General features: G+C 36.7%; 1 protein-coding gene across 1 annotated transcript in view; it reads right to left on the bottom strand.

Annotated features, from left to right (window-relative positions):
* Positions 1 to 13,564: 13,564 nt before the first annotated feature.
* LOC127854724 (serine/threonine-protein phosphatase 6 regulatory ankyrin repeat subunit B-like) overlaps positions 13,565 to 24,954 on the bottom strand; it is a 28,213-nt gene continuing 16,823 nt past the window's right edge. The window contains exons 19-29 of the mRNA XM_052389782.1: positions 24,124 to 24,222; positions 20,740 to 20,844; positions 20,206 to 20,304; positions 19,130 to 19,228; positions 18,334 to 18,432; positions 17,673 to 17,779; positions 16,784 to 16,963; positions 16,159 to 16,312; positions 15,523 to 15,714; positions 14,912 to 15,174; positions 13,565 to 14,639 (exon numbers count right to left, since the gene is read on the bottom strand). Of these exons, the coding sequence (XP_052245742.1) occupies positions 14,123 to 14,639; positions 14,912 to 15,174; positions 15,523 to 15,714; positions 16,159 to 16,312; positions 16,784 to 16,963; positions 17,673 to 17,779; positions 18,334 to 18,432; positions 19,130 to 19,228; positions 20,206 to 20,304; positions 20,740 to 20,844; positions 24,124 to 24,222 (1,914 nt within the window). The 3' untranslated portion in view covers positions 13,565 to 14,122. The remainder of the gene's footprint in view (positions 14,640 to 14,911; positions 15,175 to 15,522; positions 15,715 to 16,158; positions 16,313 to 16,783; positions 16,964 to 17,672; positions 17,780 to 18,333; positions 18,433 to 19,129; positions 19,229 to 20,205; positions 20,305 to 20,739; positions 20,845 to 24,123; positions 24,223 to 24,954) is intronic.

The raw sequence follows: 24,954 nt of genomic DNA, 5'->3' as shown, positions 1-24,954 counted from the left end.
CCCGCTCGGCTATTCTGCCAAGCATAATTGATTAGAGAATTTTATGCATTATATGAGCAATCTTCGTAGTTTCACAAAATTTAACGACAACAACAGAACTCTCCAAATTATTAAATCGTTTCGCGTTGCAACGCTTTATAATTTTTAGGTTTTTAAAACGTCAAAAGATGCATATATTGGCTATATTAGACCATGGTAAATGTTCAGTTATACTATTTCCTCACAAATATCATAACTAAAACGAAAATTTGCAATCTGAAACAACTTTTTTCAATTTTGTCAATTTACCAAACCGTGAAAAGATCCCTTTAAACAGCAATTTACCTTTCAGGTACGATTTCAATAAGTTGTTCATAATTTTCAATTAGTATTTACTCTAAAACTATTTGTTTTTATAAATATCTGAGGCATATTATTTCCCCTCAAATGCCCCACAATTATATCATTATCACATTAATACATGTGTTAACTTATTATTCGTATCACCTGTTTTCAAAACGTTATTATATTTTTAGTTACTTAACTTGACTCGATTCAATTTGCTTCACTTACCATGTAAACCTGTCGCTTCGCACAATTTTGTCATTTATGTTTAAGCACAACTAAACTTAACTGTAATGGCGACAAGTCTATTAATCATTTTTTCATAGCCAAATTATATAATTTTTAATGTATTAGTGTAAATACCTCTAAATAATCGTCTCACGAAAAGTCCATTTAAAAGCTGTTAAAATCACTGCTCCGACAACAAATGCTTTATAGATAGGGCAGTATATACGTTTCGGAAGATGATATCTTACTTCGTCGGTAGCTTGGACTCGCTTCAGGGGATATTATCAAATCGTTTTGCAAAACTGCCACCTTTTCGTATAGGCGTTTATTTAAGATCAGTAGAGCGCGCCATGTATGTATCGCCTTAAATCGTCGATTGGTCTTAAAACAAAACCAAGATGAACCTATACAAGTTATGATTAACTATATTGAATATACATTGTGTCTTCAGATCGTCTATAAAAAAATATTATTAAAGGTACACACATTTTTTTTAACCAAATGCATTAATGTCCAAGCCGATACAAAATACTTCGGTTGCCATAAACGCATTCGGTAGTTTTAGTAATTTAAATACTCTGCTCAAACGGCCGTGTTTCTTACATGATGGTGGAATAACGCACAACATGCCATAAATAAAGATTTTTTTTTGTATCATCAGTATTATAATATTTTGTTAAGAAATCCCAATATTCGAATGAAGATGTTATCCATTATTGGGTGCGTGAACAAATGTACATAGCATGAACCTTAAAGTATTGTATTTAACTCGTATTTATAAATTATTATACTGCACAGTTTACAAAATTGGCCTCATATTTTATGGCCATGGTCTTATTGGTGGAACTAGAAATTGGAGCATCGCAGTCAGTATGGATAACAACTTCATGTTTTGTCCCTAATTAGCTTGTGCGAAATGCACAGGTTGATCTGGGATGACACTTTACGCACATGAATTAAAACCCGTGTTCCCAGAGCGAGGCTCAACAGTACGACGTCATATATATTGTCCCTTTAACTATACGCATTCCAGCTGGCATGCAAGAACTCCATTGTATAACTGACTGATTGGACAAGGTCCATTAGTGACAGTGTTCGTGCGCAGACTCCAAAGAGATGTGTAACATTTTTGTCATACCGGGTACGCAGGAATACAGCTGAAGCCGATGTAATTGTGCAATGGAATGCAAGCATTTGTTACTGAAAAATGTATTTGTTTATATGCCAATTGATTTATGGTCATATACATTGACGTTTGTTTTCTGAACAGAACCTGTTTAAAATACTCTTCAAGTACTATACAGATATACAAAAGAAACAACTGTCACAACGCAATAGTCTGAACGCTATCGAAAAATTCGCTTCTAAAAGCAATACATACACCAAAGGAACTATAACAACAACAAAGACATATTATCTTATTGAAAATGAGTTTGTTAACAGTAATAAATTTGTTATGGGTTTGTTTTAAATGATTTTTTCGTGAAAACAGTGAACTCGCCCACAGGCATGAAACTCCAATTGGCACATTTTGTTTCAGTATTTAATAAGTAAAGGGAAATTAAGCAAATTTTACCTGTATGATAAGACATAGACCATTTTGAAATCAAATCATACATTTTTCTTGTGTGCATGTAACTTTAAATATTACATTTGTTCAAATTACCTACAATTATCCGTAATGAGTAAATTGATTTTGAAAAAGAATGGAGTTGTTACTCTGTTTTCTATAATTATTTACTACAATTATCCGGCATTTGTATGCACTTTGTCAGGTAATATAACGTACGATGTAATTGGCTGAATATAACCTAAATGTACAGAACTAATCAATCAAATCACATGTTTAAATAAATGTATTAAATATATAAAATGAAAGGAAAAACATTGTTATACTAAATTTAAGCAGTTTTCAATAACACTACGACAAGATGTGGCCGAGGAGAATGTACCATCCGTAGAGCTAAACTACTGAGGAATGTGGAAATCACTACTGGAATTGTCAGCTTTCACCGTTGCACATATATCTCAAAGCACAGGTGGAAGTAACGTACCCTGGATAGTATATGGGCCCAGGAGCCCAATATATTTAAATAAATATATAAAATTATGTTTAATGAGAGAAAAATTGACAAAGAGCCATGAAAAAAATCCCCACCCTCTGATATAAGAATCATAACAAGGTCATTAACTAGAAAATAAAAACTTTTGGAATTAGTTTTTAGTGGTTGAAAAGCATGCATTATGTGACATGCCTCGTTGTTTAAAAGGAATAGGACGCGAGCTATCGATTAAGGGGAAGAACTCAACAATATTGTTTGAAAGTACATCCAAGATTTATTCGGATGGACAAACGTGCTCGAAATATTGCTTGGTTATCGGCCGACTGTGAGTTAACGGCTGGACATATTTCTTTGAAGTAATTTTTTGAAAGGTTGTTCAACTGCCCATAAGAGGACCAAGGGATGCTTTTGATTAAAGCTATTTTTGACATTTTTGCGGCCCGCGAAGACAGGTCTATGATAAATTCTTGTTAATGACATTGTAATGATTCCAATATCAGAGGGTGGGGATTTTTTTCATGGCTCTTTGTCAATTTTTCTCTCATTAAACATGATTTTATATATTTATTTGAATATATTGGGCTCCTGGGCCCATATACTATCCAGGGTACGTTACTTCCACTTGTGGCTCAAAGTACACGCTGGTCATTCGGATTTTTATATACGAATGGTACTTCGATAACAGAGAAAAACAGAGAAAAACAGAGAAAAACAGATAAAAAGCCAGTGAGAGAGAAAAGTTCCTCACTTTTTTTAACATTCATACCCTAAGCAGTATTTTTTAGACAAGGTGCACGAAAGAATTTATAATTGGTATACCGGTACCCTGTTGTATTTTGAAGAAATAATCTTACGTAAGCATGCCAAAAAAGAGAAAATTTCATTTGATAACATCATTGTAGCGCCGTTAAATGTCGCATCGCCGTTATATGTCGCAGGCTACGAGATTTGTCGCAACGTTGACGATAAATGTCGCAAGGACCGATATATGTCGCAAATCCTACTGACGATATATGTCGCAACTTTAACGAAAAATGTCGCAAAAATTTCAACTGCCGATATATGTCGCAACATTAACGATAAATGTCGCACACCTTTGTAAGTCATGTTAAAAATGAAATGGTGAAGTAAAAATGACTAAAACTTAAAGGTTAGATCTAGATTACCCGACGGGGTTCTTTAAGTCGATTTCCACCAGAATGCTCAGTTTTTAGTAAGTATTGTCCGAAATGGTCAGTTGTGGTCAGTATTGTCCATAAATGTCAGCTGCGGTGAAGATCGACCGAAGCGGTCATATTTATTCATTTTCGACCAAAAACGTTAAGTTTTAAGCAATATGAAAAAAATCCTTGTTTTGAATTTATCGGAAATCGGAAAAACGAGGTACCCGTAAGTTTTCTTTGGGTTTGAGGCCGTTTCGACAAGTTTGGCTATATAAGGTCAGTCTTACAGGAACCGTCTGGGTAAAACAAAATGTGAATCCCTCGGTTTATCTGCTGGAGACTGACAACTTTGCCATCTTTGAATAAGCGATAAAAGACGAATATTCTTGGGTAGAATCGTCAATCGCACCGGTACCTGCTCAGCTCTTTGGCTCATTGTGGGGCCGGCAAAGGACAATGCCTTTCTATGAAAATTGTCAGGAAATAGCGGTTCTCTTCTGAAACGGTTGGTCGTGCGGGTGCAGCTGCGTAATGCATTAGATACTAAACGCATAATCAAATTATCGCCGATTACAGCTAACTTTACTGTGTGAACGGCTTTACACCCAACGTCAGTAATCAGTCTCAAATGACAAGGACTCCGTGTCGGTCGTAATTACTAGTAAACTGAACAAGCTGTACGATTTTCCAACCTAAATATGAAGAAAGGCTTGCACTAAGGTCTGTGTCAATTCAATATTTTTGTACGGCGATAAGATAAGTTCAGTAGCTGACAAAAGTCTCTTTAACGACACATACATTACTGTTGTCATTGACAAAAATAAGATACAAATGACAATTCTTCATAGAAATCGGAATATATTTATGGCATTTATTGAATATGTTAATTTCACCAGATTATATTCAAATCTTCATAGTTGTCCAACAAATATTTCGTTTTTGTGCTCCGCTGAACGTTTTCGGATCTTTGCAAGGGCGGTTCAAGAAGGGCGGAAGCGGCGTGCGCCCCCCCCCTTAAATCAGTCAAGATTTTTAAAAATTAAAATGTGCATATTTGGGCCTTAAAATCGAATGCCAAAGGTTGCTTAACCAAAAAAAAAAGCCTTTGGCGATGGAATTAGATAGCACAAACTACTATCAAACGTTTTAGGGTTAACAATTTTTCATTAAAGTACCCGCCCTATGTAAAACTTGACCTACGCCCCTCCCCGTATTCGAAAACCCTGGATCCGCACCTGCTTTGATGTCACAAAAATGATATCACAAATTTACAGATGTTCAGATGACAGCCACAGTACGAAAGTCTTATTGCTAACAATCATTTTAACAGACAAATCAATTAACTTAAATAAATGGCAGCAAAATGAGATCGTCCATCTGGTTGACATTTAGTTTAGACATGTTTCTACAAGATGCAAACACGATTTGCGATTATAAAATTTAATTGGATGAAGTATTCTTATCCAACAGTTGAATTATCTGGGATTTCATTTTGGCACGCTTACTAGAGAAAGAACCATGAAGACAGCGATGCTGATTTTTAGGTAATTATTGTTTATGTTTGATTTTAGTTGGGCATGAATATACCACGATTGCTCGTGTGATTAAACCATGGTAACTATAACATACCTTTATATACCTTGATTTCATAAAAAGCTTTGCAAAGTCATATACATAAAGTAAATGTGATTTGCATGAAATTTGTTGGTGCATTTTGACTTTTTTTAATGTTAAAAAAGATATTTTAATTTTGAATGGCGATTATGAAAAAACATGACGCTTACAATTACTTGTTGTTGTCGGAGGCGAACATTAAATTCCTTCAAAACGAAGAACACGGGTGCAATATTATTGGTTGTTCATTTTCTTGTATCATAAAGACTTTGCCAATAGTCTTTTAACGAAATATTCAAATTGGTACATAAATACTGTTTATTTACTAAATGGTTTAACTATTATTATAAAATGCATTTAACATGAAAAGTATATGTATAAGAAAAACGTATTATTGTCACAACTAGTATTTTCCTTAAAGCATCGAGACAAGGACCGATTTTATTATCTATTTCATATTTGGATTCAACATACTTTAATAAAATTTATATGCAAAAATTAGAAATCTTAAATTCAGAAAAGGAACGTCTTTGCATCGCCTGCCTTCTCCACGGTGAAATATTACTTTTCTATGGCGAAATATATTTTAATTAATGAATGCATATATTGTAATTATTCAATTTTCTAGCGGAAATTTTGCAAAATCTATGACGTCAAATCAAAAGCCGTCGACGTTGCCAATTAACGTATCGCGAGCGTTAAAGGGCGACTACTCTAACAGAATTTGTCGGAGCAGAAGTATAATGCTGCCACCGGACTGAATACTTCGAGTTTTTTCATTGGCTAATTTAATGAAGCCCACGTGCAATCTCTTGCACGACGGTTACATTACATTCACCTCTGTGTTGGGCTCAGAACGGACTATTGTTATGAAAGCGTCTCATTTATGTCATGATCATTCCAAGCGTTCATCATTGAGGTTACAGAATACTAAACAATCTCTTGCACGACGGTTACATTGCATTCACTGCATTAAAGAAAACCGTCTCATACCATGATATCTTATCAGTCTTAATTCATTATTATAAAATTGATATGTTTTTTTATGTTAAGAAACCAACATACATACACACGTCGAAGCAATTCCTAACGTCACTCAAAAAAATATGTTCAATTGTTTACATTTGTGAAGTGCGTGGAATGATTCCATCTGCGTAAATGGGCAATAAATTAGTTCCAAAGAGTTGCATTAAAACTCGCAAGTTTTTGCACGATTTATCGTACATTTAAAAGTCATATTTCTTAATGTAATGCATGCGATCTTAAATATCCAATCAAATATACGTTGAATGCGTTTGTTCGGTTGTATCTATTTTATAGACAAAATGGAGGGCTGAGCCTTTCGCAGAGTTGTATGTGAGAGCAAGGAACGACAACTCTGCGTGGAGATTGGCCCACGTGCCGTCGCAATTCGTTTTCACGCGCTCTATATTAAATAAGCCAATGGAAACAATCGATAGTATTCACCCCGGAGGCAGATTTTGACTTCTGCTCCGACAAAATCATAAGAGTATTCGCCCTTTAACTCAGTGCGCGTGTCTCGCGATACATTAATTTAAACAATACTGTAAAATGTTGAGATAAGGGGGTACGAGGGTCAGCCCCAAAGCATCTAGAGTGTTTCAATCATTATCAAAGTACTTGACGAATTTACTTGACACTTTGTCCATCCATCGTATTACCAAATGCTTATTACATGTGCGATCGCATGGGGAAAATACGTTTCGCTTGCTATGGAATCAGGGAACGCACAATTAAGGTCTCATATAATCGGCCGGTGCAGGTCAGGGGAAATGACGTCGTAACCATAACGTTTTAATTGGAATAATGTCAGCTGTGTACTTTTATGTCAAGTTTGGTAAACAGTGAGCTCTATTGCTTGTTGATCAAGGTCTTATAATAAAGATTCAAATTCCCGTATTGTGCGATTTTTCGAAAAATAAGTATTCTAAAAATATTACAACAGTTTAACGTTGATAAAACATAATTATTAGTTAAAGCAATAAGATAATAGAACCGTTAACAGAGTTTTAGTTTATTGCTGTTAACTAACATAATAGTAATGCTTTATTTCAGGTTGATATGTTTGCTGTTGCAGATTATGATGGCGCTAGCAAAGGGCTGGAGGACGTGCGGGCTAATGTCCGATACAGAGTATAGGATCATGTTCGAAGCGGTATCGGAAGGGACCTATCATGTACCGGTTGCAGAAAAGACACCCTTAGAACGATCTACACTGCGAAGATTTCACCGAAACAAAGAGTTTTATTCGATTGAAAATAATCGACTGTACTATAAGGGAAAAGAGCTTTTGTGTGAATCAAAATGCAGCAAAGTTATAACTCATAATTACCATAAAAGTAAAGGCATTGGTGTGAAAACGAAGATATACTGGAGTTTCAGAGGCAAAGATAAAGCAAGTTATTTCTTAACTGCCGGATTATCAGAAGGGAAATGCAAAGTTTTCGAACAATGCCTCTCTAAAGCATGTGTGCAGCAGTTCTGTGCACGATATACTTCAAATTGATCTCGTCGATATGCAGAGACATGCAGTTATATACAATAAAGAAAAGTGTAAATTCATTCTAAGCGTAATGGATATATTTAATCGGTTTGTGCGGTTACGAGCTATACCTAGCAAATCAGCCGATGTAATCACTAAACATTTGAGTCGCATATTTGCAGAATTTGGTAAACCAAAAATAATTCAGCATGATAGAGGACGTGAATTCGATGGGGAAGTAAAACGGTTGTTGAAAGTTCTCAATATAAAGAATATCAAAAGTCGCCCTTATCACCCTCAAAGTCAGGGTAAAGTTGAAAGGATGCATAAAAACATTGAAGCAAAAGATTGCATACGATTTGACGCATGCGAATAGCTTTGGTATAAACTGGGCAAAACAGCTACCAGAGTATCAACGTATACTTAACAATGACCCAAAAGAATGTTTAGCATGGAAGTCACCGCATGAGGTTTACAATGGAAGGGATCCTTATAATGACAATTCAAAGCTATATCGCAAACTGCTAATAAACAAACTAAGAGATGCCGCAAAAGTCGCAACACTACAGTGTAATAGGCGAAACGACAGAGCTCAAGAGAAGGCAAACAAAACACCGATTTATAATATTGGAGACTCAGTGCTGTTACGCTATAAGAAAAAATGTTTATTAAATAGGAGAATATGGGCAGTAGATGGGGTGATACAGAAGCGATCTATGAAAACAAACATGCACAAAATTAAATATGGTGTCCCCGAATCTGCTGGAGCAGGACAATCTACCCGTTCGGAAGAAAAATGGTACCACGTAAGCAACCTCGCACAATATACGTGTACATCAACTGGTGCACCCAACAAGAAACGGTTACATCGAAAACAGTATTGCATAGCTACAACAAAATCGTCTCTGCTTGAAAACTTGAGATCGGAATTCAGATTGCCCGTCGTAATGGATCCTATTGGGCACGGAAACTGTCAGTTTGGAGCTGTTTCATATCACCTACGCCAGAATGGAATACATAGGTCGGAAGAAACGCTTAGACACGACGTAGAAACTTTTTTGAGGCAAACACCCGTACTTGGTAAAAGGATTTGTGGAGCAAACTGGTGGAACTCAATACTTGAGCAACCACGAAATTATTTGTCGCGGATGTCTACAGAATATGAATACGGTGACCAAATAACATTGCAAGCGATGTCGCAGCTGTATAATATGCAGATTTTAATAGTGTCGACCAGGAATAGTGCCACTATATTGATAAGTCCGGATGGGAGTTCATGTCTGTCAATCCGTTATCCTCTAATAATACTTGGACATTACCCAGAGGGCGCCGGTGAGCATTACGTTGCCCTTGGTTATAATAGACATGTATTAGAAAGAATTGTAGACACATCAGCACAAGTAACGTGGGAAACTGATCCACCTACGAGCGATGATGACCTGAACGTCGGCGGTGATGACCTGAGCGATGGCGGTGATGACCTGAGCGCTGGCGGTGATGACCTGAGCGCTGGCGGTGATGACCTTAACGCTGGCGGTGATAACCTGAGCGCTGGCGGTGATGGCATACAATATTCAATACAATTTTATCGTAATTTGTGTTGCTGTAATAATGTTACAGTTTTATTATATCTTACAACATTTGGCCAATCTTGATAACTGCAGTCCATTTAGCACAGGGAAATAACAACTGGCTACTCGAGCCAAGAATTATAAGAATTGTTTGGGTCAATATTGACCACAACTGACCATTTCGGACAATACTGACCGCAACTGACAATTATGGAAAATACTGACCACAATTGACCATTTCGGACAATACTAACTAAAAACTGACCATCCTAGTGCAAGTCGGCTCAAAGAACCTCGTCGGGTAATCTAAATCTTACCTTAAAGTTTTAGTCATTTTACTTCAAGTTTTCGTTTTTAACATGACTTACAAAGGTGTGCGACATTTATCGTTAATGTTGCGACATATATCGGCAGTTGAAATTTTTGCGACATTTATCGTTAAAGTTGCGACATATATCGTCAGTAGGATTTGTGACATTTATCGTTCCTTGCGACATTTATCGTCAACGTTGCGACAAATCTCGTAGCCTGCGACATATAACGTCGATGCGACATTTAACGGCGCTACAATCATAACGTTGATGATAAGAATACATTTCAATAAAATAAAATAGAAATATAGAAGAAATATTGCAAGAAAGTGTTTGCTATGCCCCCATGTATAGTAATAACTATGCTTCAAACACATAAATTTTGATTGTTATTCAATAAAATATTAACGAAGAACGAGCATGTTAAATAATTGGTATGCGTGATGTTGTAGACACTTCGATTCACGATAAAGGACACGTCGGATAGCGTCGACTTTTAACGATTTGGGCACTCGGTTAAAGAGGTCTCCATGAAAATGTTGCATCCGAATCTCTAAACATTTAAATTTACTCAGATATATTATTTAACTACAAAATTAACATGTTATAAAATAACTAAACATGTAGATCTTTTAACTCGAAAAGAAACACGTTTTTGAATTATTTTTCAGTATTTTTATTTTATTGACATATGTACTGATCATGCTGATTGTCGAAGTAATTTTCTTTTTTTTAACGCATTCCACCGTCCTCCGCGAATTTCATTCTGCGCGATACGAAGTGCATTACCATTTATCGGTCAAACAATGTCCCGTGTCTGAAAACCATGTAAACATTTAAAAAATGCAATAAAAAAAATAGAACTCACGCTTTGCTCTTGTTTTTCTCTGTTATCAAAATGTCATCCGTCTATCGAAGTGTCCGAATGACCGGCGTGAAGTAAGGGCTTCTGAGCATTTTGAATGAAACTTCCTGTCTTCTGAAAAGCTAATAATTTATTGCTAAGTGTATACTTTTCAAAATATAAATGTCTTATTTGTTGTTATAAAAGTGTTTGTTGTATTTGTTACTTCAAGAGGTGATTATTTCGTTATTCTGGTGTTTTCTCTGATTTTTGACAGCTGTACCCTTTATATCTGCATATTTTTATTTATCGAGTTTTTTCGTATAGGTCCGTGTGATCCCATTTGCTAGTATATGCATTTGCTATTTGACTTCGGCTTGCCCCGTTTATTAAGATTGCGTTTATTATTGATTTTATTTGGCTAGAATCTATATTTAAGTGTTTTATTTTTTTAAGTTCCTCTCTTCAATGGCACACTTATTATGCACACGTTGAAAAACGTTAAGTGAAACGTTACCGTGGACTTTGACAGATAAGTTTGGTTTGAGTGCAACAAATCGTCTGGTAATGCGAAATAATGATACGAAGTCACACAAAATCCGTGCTGGCATTAAATAGTTTGAAAACCAACATTTGCAACGAAAACTGCGAAACGGATATAATTTGACCCTAAACAATTGAGTCGTGTTCTGAGAAAACTGGGCTTAATACATGTGCGTAAAGTGTCGGCCCCCAGAATAGCCTGTGCTCTCCGCACAGGCTAATCAGGGACGACACTTTCCGCCTTAACGTGATTTTCGGAAAGGAGGGACTTCCTTTAAACGAAAAATATCATAAAAGCGGAAAGTGTCGTCACTGATTAGCCTGTGCGGACTGCACAGGCTAATCTGGGACGACACTTTGCGCACATGCATTAAGCCCAGTTTTCACAGAACAAGACACAATTGTATAATTAACATCGACCTTTTGTCGAACAAAATGGGTGATTTACAGGATACATTGGTTAATTTTTGAACGACGTTTTGTCGAACACAAATTGGTGATTTACAGTGGACATTGGTTGAATTTTTAACAATAATAAGAAGTTAAAGAAAAAATAATAAAACAATTAAATATGTTACAGAGCAGAAACCAAATACGGACGAACAGTGTGTCTAAGACGTGTCTTCGTGAGAAATGGATCATTTAAAGGTGTCATGATTGCGTGGGCAAACGTTAGCAACACTAAAAATACTAGTAGATGCATTTAAAATAAAGAATTACTTCAGGAAATGTTATTTCGTTCGATTTTAGATACTCTCATACGATAAAGAAAGGTTCCTATAGACCATTTTTGACGAATTGCGTCTATTGTACTGAAGACAAGAGTAAAAAAAGGGTAAATTTCCATATCAGCTACTTGAAGTATTCGATTGGGGATATATGCAAAAGCAACCTGATTACGCTACAGTAAGTACTAGATGCATAAGATCCTAGTTCTTCTTGAATGTTTTAAGCTTTTACATGCACATACGTACAGCCAAGCGACCCGGAGGGTCAAAAGCTGAGAGTTAGATTACTGCAACTACATAAGATTCATGGTTGCAAGATGACCGACCTTAACAAAGCCGCCTTGGAAGACGCCCGTTAAGACTAGATAGAACTGACTCGGGGTATGGTTGCATCCAGTCCACGATGTAAGTACATTTCGTGATATTAAATATAAGCGGTACCTTTTGAATGTTTTTGCATACTATTGTGCTGAGACGAATGTCACATGAAAGTAGTCCGACCAATCACTCTTGAATAAATAATATTGAATGATAGCATACACTCTGCAACCCTAATGTGCTTTCTGGACACAACCTGGCTCTTCACCTCTTTAGATATTGACCCATAAAACGTGTCTGGTCGTGCGTTTTCAAATTATAGCAATCGGGATGTATCAATATCAATTGGTTGACCGTCATAAACAGACATTGTTCCAGTCACAATTTCAACCATACGAGTTTGATGCTTGCTTGGTCATTTTCGCCGAAAACTTGCTTTAAGGGTTCCCATGACCCCACAAAACTCAGAAGGAAGGGCATATCACCGAGAACAATCATGAAAAAATGTATAAAATAAAAAATATTGTTGAGTAAAGAAAAGGTATGGGAATATAAAGTGATCTGATGTGTTTTTCATACAATTGACCCTACATTTCATGATTGTGCTGAATAAACACTCACCCATATTATTTTTCTTTCAAATTTTCGGCGCACTACATAATTCTGAAACAAACAACAAGGGAATTAACTAATCTCTTAAATATCACTTTTACACGGGAAGTAACTTCCCTTAGCTGTTGTTACTATATTCGAAACAAAATTAGGAATTATAATGAATTGAATTGTGTAGCCCTTGCTTATCCAAAGCAAATCAAATACTAATGTAAACCACCTGTGCGTAATAAATATGAGTACATGATGTTCGTACCTAGTGTAAAATATATTATACAGATCATGCGTAAGCTAAATATGGCTTCTTAGTGTCCTTGCCATTAATCTCTTCATATATAGGTAAAATAATGCATCTCAGGAATTTTTGTGATGATTTTTAATGTACGGTACAAAGTTCCATTCAGAAAGACAATTTTCCCCGTTTGTATAGCATGAAATGCATATCCTAAACAGTGGAATGGAATTTCAACTGCAATTATTCGTATAAGCTATCATATTGGCTGCCATCTTGGGTATAATTTGGAATTTTACTTTGATTAATTTACTTCAAAACAATAACCATCATAAAATAATTCTATTTTAGGTTGAAGAGATACAATTTAACGGACAAAGTCCTGATTATACCAACACTTAGATAAAAATGCTTAAACGGCGGCAATCTTGGACGCCATCTTGGATTTCTCAAAGCTCTCAAAGAAAAGATGCCAACACGGATTTCTTTCTTATTTTATTATTGGCCCTATATTCCCAACCTAACATCTATTAAACATTTACCATACACACCAAGTTCGGGTATATGTCATATTGTGCCGGACTCAAGTATGTTGACCACTGTAAAATGCATTGTCAACTTCTTTAAACAGCGCACATGAGCTTTGATGGAATGACCAAGTTTTGTTTAACCTATCTTGTTTCTAATTTTTAAAAAACTTTTTGAAAATAATATTTGATACGAGAAAAATCTTCCAGAAACGTGTTGAATTTCAAAAATAGGAAACTAATATGAGTGTATATCGAAACAATTATAAACTCACTCCACTCACTCCTTATAGTGTTAAAAACTTGCTACTGGTGTGACGTATCGTACAATAACTGTTGCTATCAAGAAATGTCCGTCACATGTTGTATTAAAACTCAACGTAATTCCAATATTTTCGTTGTTTTAATGAGGATATGTATAATAGAAATGCGTATCGCAATACGATTTAACAAAAGCAATTCAGTCATGCTCAGTTTGGTAAAATAATGCGCGAATTCACGATGGCAGTATATGTAGATCAGTTGCAGTAACTAGGTCAACTTAGGATATCACACATGATTTGTTTTCCATAACTTCTAATGGAACACTAGTCAGAAAGCTGCCCGCGCCCGTTGGCGACTTGTACACCGTTAGTTCCCCAATCAGCGGCTGACCTTTCTGGACTCGAGTAACGTAAAACGATTGGTACTTGTACGACCGCGGATTGAACGTTAGATGCTTACGGCGACCGACATCAACGCTGTAGTCGACGTGTTTAACGTTTCCTTTAACGTCAAAGTAGAAAGTCTCGTTGGGCTTGGCGGGAAAATGTCCGGAGTGCACCAGCTGCGGATGGAACGTGAATCCCTCGCGCTCCCAGAATTCCTTACGGCTTTGGAACCTTCCAGGAGTTGTGCATTCGAATATAGTTAAGAAAGAATCCTTTTTCGGGGCCAGTGCGCAAAAGAAGAGCACCGAAGTTTCCCTTAAAATGGCGGCCTTTATGCGGTCACGCGCTTGCCGTTTGCCTGCTTCTTGTGTCATCTTGGACCCCCTAGGCAAGTATACCACCACGAACCTGTTGCGACAAAATGTCACTGAATTATATAAAACTAAAAATTAACGTTACGTTCATTTGTTTATGTTTTATTCTACCATTACTGTAATTGACTTGTTGTAAGCTGCTAATCAAGATTAAAAATTGATCACTTTATCTCTTATACTTCACGAGTAAAATGGAATGGAATGAAATACATTTTCCGTGTGTAGAAGTTAAGATTTATTTATAACCCTGTCCAAGAAAAAAAACTTCACTATTTCACCCTGCAAGAAGACAAAAAGAGAACTTACATTCCGAAATGTGAGACCGTAAACTTCACGCAACCGTTCTGGATGTACAAGAAAGAGTCCACGACTTTCCACAGGAAATCGTTAGCGACGTCGCCTTCGTTGGGCACGCAAAACACGGCCAGCTCTTCCGGTTCGTCGGTTTCCACGTGGAGCGGAAGTTGAACCGTCGCAGGCGAGCGGAGCGCCTGATCGAGGGTCACCGTGACTAGGTCCGCCGCGAACAGACCAGGAGTAGAACTGTCCAAATCGGATGTTTTCAGAACCTGAATGGTGAAATAAAGTGTATGAACGCTGTTTTCTATGAGTAAACAGCAACAGCAACTTTTATTTCGTAGCAGCAAATTTCTTAAGATAAAAACCAAGTTTCGCCTTAATTCAACTAAAACAACAACAACAACAGCATCACACAAACAAATATGCATCAATGCGTAAATCTTCAAAATTTTATCAGAGACAAAATTCGTTATGCTTCACATGTCTTTGAAATTTGTCTAAAAAACAAACCTTTGCAGAGATTGATTTCAGCGATTCCATAATTCAACCATGTTTTATTTTATAACAATATACCATTGAAAAACACGTTAATTTCAATACAAGTGAAAAAACTCCACCTGAATGTTGAATGAGACATTTTCCCGCACAGCACCCTTAGGGACCTCGATCCTGATCCGGCGGTCTATTTCCGACATAATCACGCCTCCATTCGGTTCAATCACGTGTGAGTACGCACGGGGACGCGCAAGCACGGCAAACTTTATCACCGTACCTTGCTGTACCGGTACCATACCGATGAAGGTTGGAATCTACGGAGACGTCAATAAGGAATTCGATAACAAAAAATTCTGGTAAGCATGTCTATAAATGAAGAATTTACCTTTACATAATAATCTTTGTGAATTTTTATTTGGCAAAATGCAATGTGATTAAATTTAGGCCAGAGCATAACAAGTAAACTCACAATTTATATAGAAAGTACGATTAATCGGCATGACTTGTTGATAAATGTATAAACGAATACATAAATGCATTATATGCTGCAACGTTACGTTTTTCATAGCACGTCGTTTTTATAAGTTTGGTTAAATATACATCAATCTTATCATTGAGTAAAACGCTCTTTAACTAATGCAATTATGTCAATACAAACAACGAGTTGATGATACATCGGATATCGAAAATCAAGTTATCATCACTTATCGACATTGGCGCTAGGCTTTCTCAAAGGGAAGTAATTCCGTATCCCATACCCCATTTTCTTCCGACGTAGTGACCTCACTGTACTCTTTGGCCTCGGCGGTTCGCAAGAACGCCTCAAAGTTTCCGGGATAACCATCCAATGGGACCTCTATCCTGAGCGGACACTCTTCCGGTAGGGCGAACACTCTCAGCTCATACACATCACTGAAAGTACGACACTGCGATGTGGTTAAACAGGAAGATATTCATAACATATCATAGATAGAATTTGTACGTGTCACGGTTTGATAAGTACGTAAACACAACGGTATCAGAGCATTTACGGTACTCGTTTTGAAGCTTAACCCATTTATGCCTAGCGTCTAGAAAAAAGGCGTCTCATCAGGGTCTGCGCTTTATGCTTAAAGGAATTTACTGTAAGAAATATTCTAAATATTGAAATAAATATACCAGACATCCATAATTTTGGAAATAAATTGATCCAATTAAGAAGGATGTTAGAGTCCACTAGGCATAAATGGGTTAAGGTGTTATAGCGCAGCAACACTTTCGTCGTTTTGATCTCAACTTGTATACAATTATTTGCAAATCTGTATATCCAATATACATACATTTGAACATTGTAAATAAATTATTTGGATTCTTATGTATACTGTCATGGGCCGTTATGCCAACCTCAAAATCTCTTCAAGTCCGCGTACAGGAACATCAAGCTGCGCAGAATCCGCCGGTGTGCGATGGATGAAGATGATTGGTCGACAATTCTTCTCGGAAGTCAACTGAACGCTGACCCCTAGCTTTTCGAACTCGATTGGTTTGCCTGCGGGAACCATGCGAGAATCGAACGTTATCTCCCTGAAAGGGAAACAAGAAATGTGTTAAAAAATACAATCAGCCATAAATTTAATATTGAAATAGCGTATGCTAAGTAAAATACAGGACAATGGGGATTGATAACGTGAAATCTCGGATTTGCGTTAAGTTGTTACGCTGCATAAATTGTCGCAAGAAATGGATAATGTCAAACATACAGTTAACGCATTGTTGGCAATTTTCGCCCTTCTGTTCGTATTTGTGTTATTATTTATTCAGGTCGGCTTCTATGATCGCAGTTTTTTAGTGAAAAATACAAACATTAAGTAATTACTTTATAATTATACTGTAAAGTATGCAATAATTTCGATAATGTAGTCAACCATAACGCAAGCGTTCTACCCGGCTAGAAACAAACAGTTTCCGGCACCAGTGCATCTCAACGAATATACACACGTACAGCTATTACAATGGTTACACTGTCGTCTCGTTCTTAACCCATTTATGCCTAGCGTCTAGGAATAAGGCTTTGCCAAACAGCGTAGACCCAGATGAGACGCCGCATGATGCGGCGTCTCATCAGGCTCTGCGCTGTTTGCTTAAAGGATTTTTTGTACGAAATATTCTAAATATAGAAAAAATATATACTAGACATCCCTAATTTTGGAAATGAATTGATCCAATTTAGAAGGATGGGAGAGTCCACTAGGCACGAATGGGTTAAGTCTTTGAGGTATGTAACGTTTTTTACCCTGTTTGATGCCTGTCCGAGTGATTGTCGTTGTACTGTTTGATTCTTTTGGCCACGGACCGCTTCTGGTCAGGGGACAGACGGAATGTACTGGCCAGATTGTCGTTCTAAGTGGAGTAAACAAATATAATAATAATGATAATAATAATAATAATAATAATAATAATAATGATAATAATAATAATAATAATAATAATAGTAATAATAATAATAATAATAATAATATAATAATAATAATAATAATAATAATAATAATAATAATAATAATAATAATAATAATAATAACAACAACTACAATAATATTAATACTAATAATTATTGTTGTTGTTATTATTATTATTATTATTATTATTATTATTATTATTATTATTATTTATTTATTTAACAAAAAACAAGAACCCAAAACATAAACCAAATAGCAACAACAACAACAATGGCGTGTGTTGTAAAGTTGAAAAAAATTATGTAGGTGTTGTTGGTGGGAATTGTTGTAACAATTATACTTGTAGTGGTGGCAGCGGCATTAGTTGTGTTTTGGACGGCTTTAGTGACGGTGTTATAGTAAAAAAATATAGTTAATATGATGTTCGTATTGCCGTTAGTGATTGCGGACGTAGTTTGTCGTGATTGCGGAAATAGTCTATCCACTGCAGGCGCTCACCATGTCCCTGATATTTGGGTCACAACCGCACAGCAGTAGGAGCTCCATGACCGCGCCCTGGCCCGCCTCACCCGCAACGTGCAGAGGCGTCTTCTTCTCCTAAATAACACCCAAAATACGCTCAAACAGTGCTGTATTGTGTTGACGGTGTTATCTGAGATGCTTCAATTATTGCACAGACATAAAATAGTGTTTGTCGTAAAGAACCCACACGCATTGCACTTTGCACAGTCAGATATTCGGAACATGAAACGGGATGTGCACTTTTTGCGATATAACGATGCACTGTCACATATTTGCGATATTTTACTAAAATGTATTATGCATAATATCATAATAACATACATTCATAACATGAGAATAACTAAGTGCATAAGTTATGCACTAACAATTTATTTACACACATTACATAGAGATTCGGGCTCTTCAATAAATTGGTACACAATTTGTACAAAATTGGTACAAAACTGTATACCCATTTTTGCTTCAGCAACTAACAATTCATCGTGAGCTGCGCATTCGGAAAACAGAGCTTTATGCAGGTTTGCATATGTAGTCCGCACTGGCTCATCGGGCACAATACTTTCCGTTTTAATGTTATTTTTTTGCAAAGGAAGTTTCTTCTGAACGCAAATCCAATCTAGGTGGACATTATTATCCCCTGCAGTCCGCACAGGCTAATTAGGGTCGACACTTTACGCGCATGTTTTAAGCCCAGTTTTCCCAGTGCGAGCTTCTCATATGTATCTCAAAGAAACTACTGTACAAATAAGGACAGCATATGTTTGCAATATACCAGATTCTGCGCGTCCATTCGGCTCCCAAGGGCCGCAAGCTGCGCTATGACCTCCGTCTGACCTTGGCACGCCGCCATGTGTACCGTCGTGTTGCCGTCCTGCAAACGGAGGGTCGAACTATTATATTCATAATTATACGTGGGACCTGTCCTATTGGAAATCTGTCAGAAGCAAATCGCCAAAAAGCCGACGTGTAAAAATGTATTTATGTACACATGATCATTATTTGAACGGGACTCAGTACTTCTAGATGAGCTGTTGCGTGCGAAAATTGGTCTTCTGTCATATGAAGTCTGGTCGGGGCCTCCTCTGTCAGTTATCACGTCACGCAAGGGTCGTGGTCAAATAAGCGGTCTGATTATTCATGACCAGACTGCGAATGCGCAGGCTGGTCTGAAGTTACGCTATTCGCATACTGCAAAAGACCCCCTTTTCGCATTACGCGTGTCATATCGTGGTTGAAGCTTGTGAATGCTTGATTCTATATGCTGAACATTATACTTCATTCAAACATGATGCCGCACGTTATTGCATATACAACGAGCAAGTATCACTATAAAATAAGACATTCTAAAATCCCAAAAGAAGCTCTGAACATAAGCGTACATTAGTAAAATATAGTGCTCATTTCAATCAAAACGAGCTATTTGCCACATCATGATACACAACTCCTGTTCGCTCTGACTTGTGTCTATTAAAGTGCATGAGATTAACCCAAATCCTTGAGTTTGGGTCGTTAGTGTGCAACGATAAATGCCGATATATTTTGAGTTAAAAAATAATAAAAGGTTAACCAGTTTATGCCTAGCGTCTAGAAAAAAGGCCTTGGCAAACAGCGTAGACCCAGATGAGACGACGCCGCATGATGCGGCGTCTCGTCTGGGTCTGCGCTGTTTGCTTAAAGGAATTTCTGTACGAAATATTATGAATATAGAAATAAATATACTAGACATCCCTATTTTTTTAATAAATTGATCCAATGTAGAAGGATAGGAGAGTCCACTAGACATACATGGGTTAATGGCGATTGATTAAGCGTGATGCGATAATGAAAGGGGTCCAGGTTATAACGTACGTTGTCCACGGCCAGATCGTCTGCCCCCAAGGTTAGAAGGTCAACGATCGTGTCCACGTGACCGCCCTGACACGCCCTGTGCAACGGGGTGAAACCCATCTGAAATCAAAGCGCTGATAGAACATGTATGTACACATGTTGGTGTCGCTTAAACAGAAATAACTCGATCAGAGAGTTTGAGCCCATTATTGTGATTCGTAACCTTAGAGAATGTCAGTGGTCTAAGAGAGTGCGAATAAAAGTAAGTATTAGTGTCAACACAAGACTTATTTTAAAATTGATAGGTGGTATAAAAGTGAGACTGAATATGGTAGATGCTAGCGTATGATAGCGAAAGGGTTGCGAGGGAAATATCTGAAGTAGGAGTTTTAAGCGAATGTTAGTGTAAGAGAATATCGGAGTTATCATATGAACGATTTTAGGCGAATGATCACTGCTAAGTTAGATTGTAAGTCGAATGGTTTGATATCAAACATTTTATTCGGACATGGCTTTTTCTCCGATAACCTTACCGTATCAGAGAGTTACACGTACATTGTCCTTGCAGTTCAAGTCTACAGCCCGACTGCGTGCCGTGAATTCCGGAAGTAGCAGGAAATGTCCCTCTGCTGCAGCGTAATGTATCGCCTGTCGTCCTTCCTAAGTCAATGAAAGAACTTGTACAATAAAATGCATTTTATTAATATTGTTTATGGTGAATTTTTACCTTGTGGATATACTATATACGCTTTTCTGTATGCACGCATGCGTGTAAATCAATGATTGTTTGCTCATGACTATTTTTATTGAACTTTTGTTTTCAATGAGATCCGAAGACGATAGACCCGTAGATAGAGAGAATTTCGTAAATTTGTCAAGTCTACCAAGTCTTTATCATTTTCGCAGAGAAAGGTTTTGTGACTTAATTAATCGTTGCAACGACTCGCTAACTCGTAGGAACAAGTAACTTACTCGTAGTTACTATCAATAATAGATTAGGATTATGGTGTTTAATAACTTGAAAGCTTCCGGATCCTGTCAAAATGCTAGCAAAGTGCAGAAAACCATTTTCTTTGTATAGACGTTTATTTTAACAACCATGTGTGTGTGCACGTAAATATAGCCCCTGTACGTGTATTGTGTTTATAGAATTTTTATACAATATCTGACTTTTTGCACTCATTTCTCTCATAGCTGCAATCAACCTCTTTTCAGTGACCTTGAACTTGTTGATAACTTCCCTGTTTCGACATTGACCTTGTTGATAACTTCCATAACATGTTTTGACAATAGTCGCCTATTTGTTACAAACGTTACAATGTTGAAATTTAACTTGGAAATATTATTTTGTCAGTCTTTACACCACGTCTAAACCCACTTTTCAGTGACATTGACATTTTTGATAACGACCGCCAATTTTTTTAATAACAAATCGCCTATTTGTATTAAAAACATGACACTGTTGACATTGAACTTAGAGATTATGATCACACTCGTAATATAACGTGAAGCATTTGCTATTGTCTGGCCTCAATTGAAAGGTTAGTTAGTGAGAAAACATGATTAGGGCAAAATACTGATAAACACTCATCTTGTGTTAAAACAATAAAGATATACCATTTTGTAGAAGCTAATAATGTTGTTTTTTTCTCACTTCCCGGGCAATTTCATCGAAAACGTGAGATTTTGCCTGAAATCTTGTGAATCTTTCATAAACACCAACTCAGTGTGGTGTCGTTGGACGAACAAGTTGTTAATTTATACATGTACATGTAAAGAAACCATTATGAAACGCAATGGGATATTGACATTATTGTCGAACATCACATGTTAAGTTTCAAACGTGAGTGTTTTGTTTCATCATCAAAATGGCGAATGTTTATATATGTTAATTTATGAGTGGTGTTTTGAGAAAACTGGGCTTAATGCATGTGCGTAAAGTGTCATCCCAGATTAGTCTGCGCAGTTCGCACAGGCTAATCAGGGACGACACTTTCCGCAAAAACTTGATTTTTGGTAAGAAGGGACTTCCTTGAAACTAAAAATACCATAAAAGCGGAAAGTGTCGTCCCTGATAAGCCTGTGCGGACTGCAAAGGCTAATATGGGATGACACTTTACGCATATGCATTTAACCCAGTTTTCTCAGAACGCGACTCATATTATCTTATTTCTCGTGGCACATAATTTGTAATGTATGTTTTAAATCGATTACTTAACAACGATTGTGTGTGTTGTGTACGAAATGAACCACTAGGGCTTAAGTCTGATGATAGACATTGAATGGTTAGTTTTAGAGATACGTCGATTATGCGAAAATTATTTTTATAATATGAGAATCTGAAAACATATTAACAATAACTGACCTAACTATATTTTTCGTTTTGGACACTATTTTGCATTTGTTTTTATATAATTGAGTTGTCCAACAACGTTTTTTTCTGTCCGTTAATAGAAAAAAATATTCGAATATAATGATAGAATTTGCATTCTAACATGTTACTTGCTGAAATGCCGTTCACATGACGATATATTTCTCTTTGCAAGTTTCACAAGCCAGTTCGAGTTACGAGTTTTGCAGAATAATGATCATCATGACCATCAATGGATAATCATAATTAATTCTTCATAAAACATTATCATTATTTGATACTAATTTTAACAAAATAGAATTCTTAACGAATATCATACCTCTACGTTGATATCGACCTGATACATATGGCCGTTATATTTTAGTGCAGGTTAGTAGGCGTTTATTATCATACCGCTGCATTGATATTTGCCTGATAAAACACTGTTTGATATATTTTTTTATCCTATTATCAGATGAAAATCGATAGTATTACAACGATCGTATAAACTTTACCTTTATACTATCGCTATTTTTAGATCAGATTTGGGTTTTTCCAAAATTGGACATAATGTTTTTTGTCAACTACGGAAAGATAAAATCGGTAAAAAATGCGATATTTTATGATTATTTGTGGAAAAAGGGAGAAAATTATAGGATAAATAGAATATTATGTGAGTTTTGGATAAAGATCACGTTTATCATGCCCGGCACGAACCAAAGTAGCGCGAGGCTTACCATGGTTCTAAGCCTCGCATGATAAACTTGATGTAATATATTTTAGACACAAAAAGCAACAAAAACAGCAAAATATATGTTTTACAAATATTAAGCGCATATGCTAATGACATAATTATTAATAAGTTAAATGTAAGAAATCATTTTCATTCCCGCTAAAAATGCAGCGTGGTAACATTTTTCACACTATTTCTTAATTCGGGGACGTATAGGTATGATAAACAGAAAAACAGGTTACTGCATGATCTTTTTGTAATTTATCAGGCGAGACTTAGAATAATATATTTTATTCGTTGCGAGCCTGATAAATTACAAAAAGATCATGCAGTAACCTGTTATTAACTATATATCAGTCATTTGTTGGACATATTTCTCGAAAGTCTTCGTTTGAGGTATATATGAACACAGCTAACAATTTCATTCAAAGATGCATTACATTACAGACACAAAAAGGAACAACAAAGACAAAGGCAAAAAAGCCTCGCCTTTATTGAACACTTAGCATCGCTTTATATATGAGCCTTGTTCTGAGAAAACTGGGCTTAATGCATGTGCGTAAAGTGTCATCCTAGATTAGCCTGTGCAGTCCGCACATGCTAATCAGGGACGACACTTTCCGCATAAACTTAATTTTCGGTAAAAATTAAAAATGAAAAAGTAAAAATGAAAGTAAAAATACCATAAAAGAGCAAAGTGTCGTCCCTGATAAGCCTGTGCGGACTGCACAGGCTAATCTGGGACGACACTTTACGCACATGCATTAAGCCCAGTTTTATCAGAACAAGGCTCATATTACAATACAGTAGGGCAGTAACCCGCTTTTCCATTCCATCAATATTTCAGTGCACTTACACTATCAATATCGTTGATACAAGCGCCATTCTTAAGCAGTAATCGGACAGCATCTAAACTTCCGGTGTGCGCGACATAAAGGAGCGGCGTCCGTCCTCTCTGCAAATCGCAAATACAAAATGAATGATACTATTTGCGAGAACATTTGAATGCATATGTTTATCCATTGAACAACTAACTAACGTTTTTAAGTAACTTAGAAAAATAATCTTCTTTACAAAGTTTACCGACGGTAAGAATGCCTTTCCGGATACGCTAAGGGTTTGTGAAACACATTTAATAAAGAAACAAAATCAACTATTATATTCTACATTTGACAAATAGTCAAAGGGCCATATACATTCAGCTAAAACGGATTGAGTACGAACTCATTTCATAACGCTCATCTCAACAGCAAAGTCATGTTGTTGTTTTTGTTTTTTTATCGAGTGCACCGGGATTGTCTCCCATATGGCCATCGCCCCCAGAAAGACGTGTTAGTTGGTTACGGGGGATAGTGCAAGATACAGGAGACACCCCGTTCCAGAGTCGACCCTGGGTCTTTTAGTGCCCGGTGTATAGCACCTAGTACACTGCACCTCGGTTTAACGTCTCATGCGAAAGACGAGTTAGAAGGTTAGGTGCAGCGGGAGATCGAACCAGCGATCTCTGGATTGTGAAGCCAGTGTGTTACCACTAGACCACGGATCCGCTACAACAGCAATGCCATTCAGCTGTGAGAGTTTTAAATAAGTCCGCCAAGCAGTGAGAGGAGTTGACAACACAACATTTTGGCTATGTATTCCATTGTGGAAAACAGACAAAGGGCCCCAATTCTTCCGAAAATCGCCG

Source organism: Dreissena polymorpha, chromosome 13, assembly GCF_020536995.1.
Source record: "Dreissena polymorpha isolate Duluth1 chromosome 13, UMN_Dpol_1.0, whole genome shotgun sequence".
In the NCBI taxonomy this organism is placed as follows: Eukaryota; Metazoa; Mollusca; class Bivalvia; order Myida; family Dreissenidae; genus Dreissena; species Dreissena polymorpha.
Note: the sequence above shows the minus strand (reverse complement) of the source record. Positions and strands in the feature narration are given on the sequence as shown.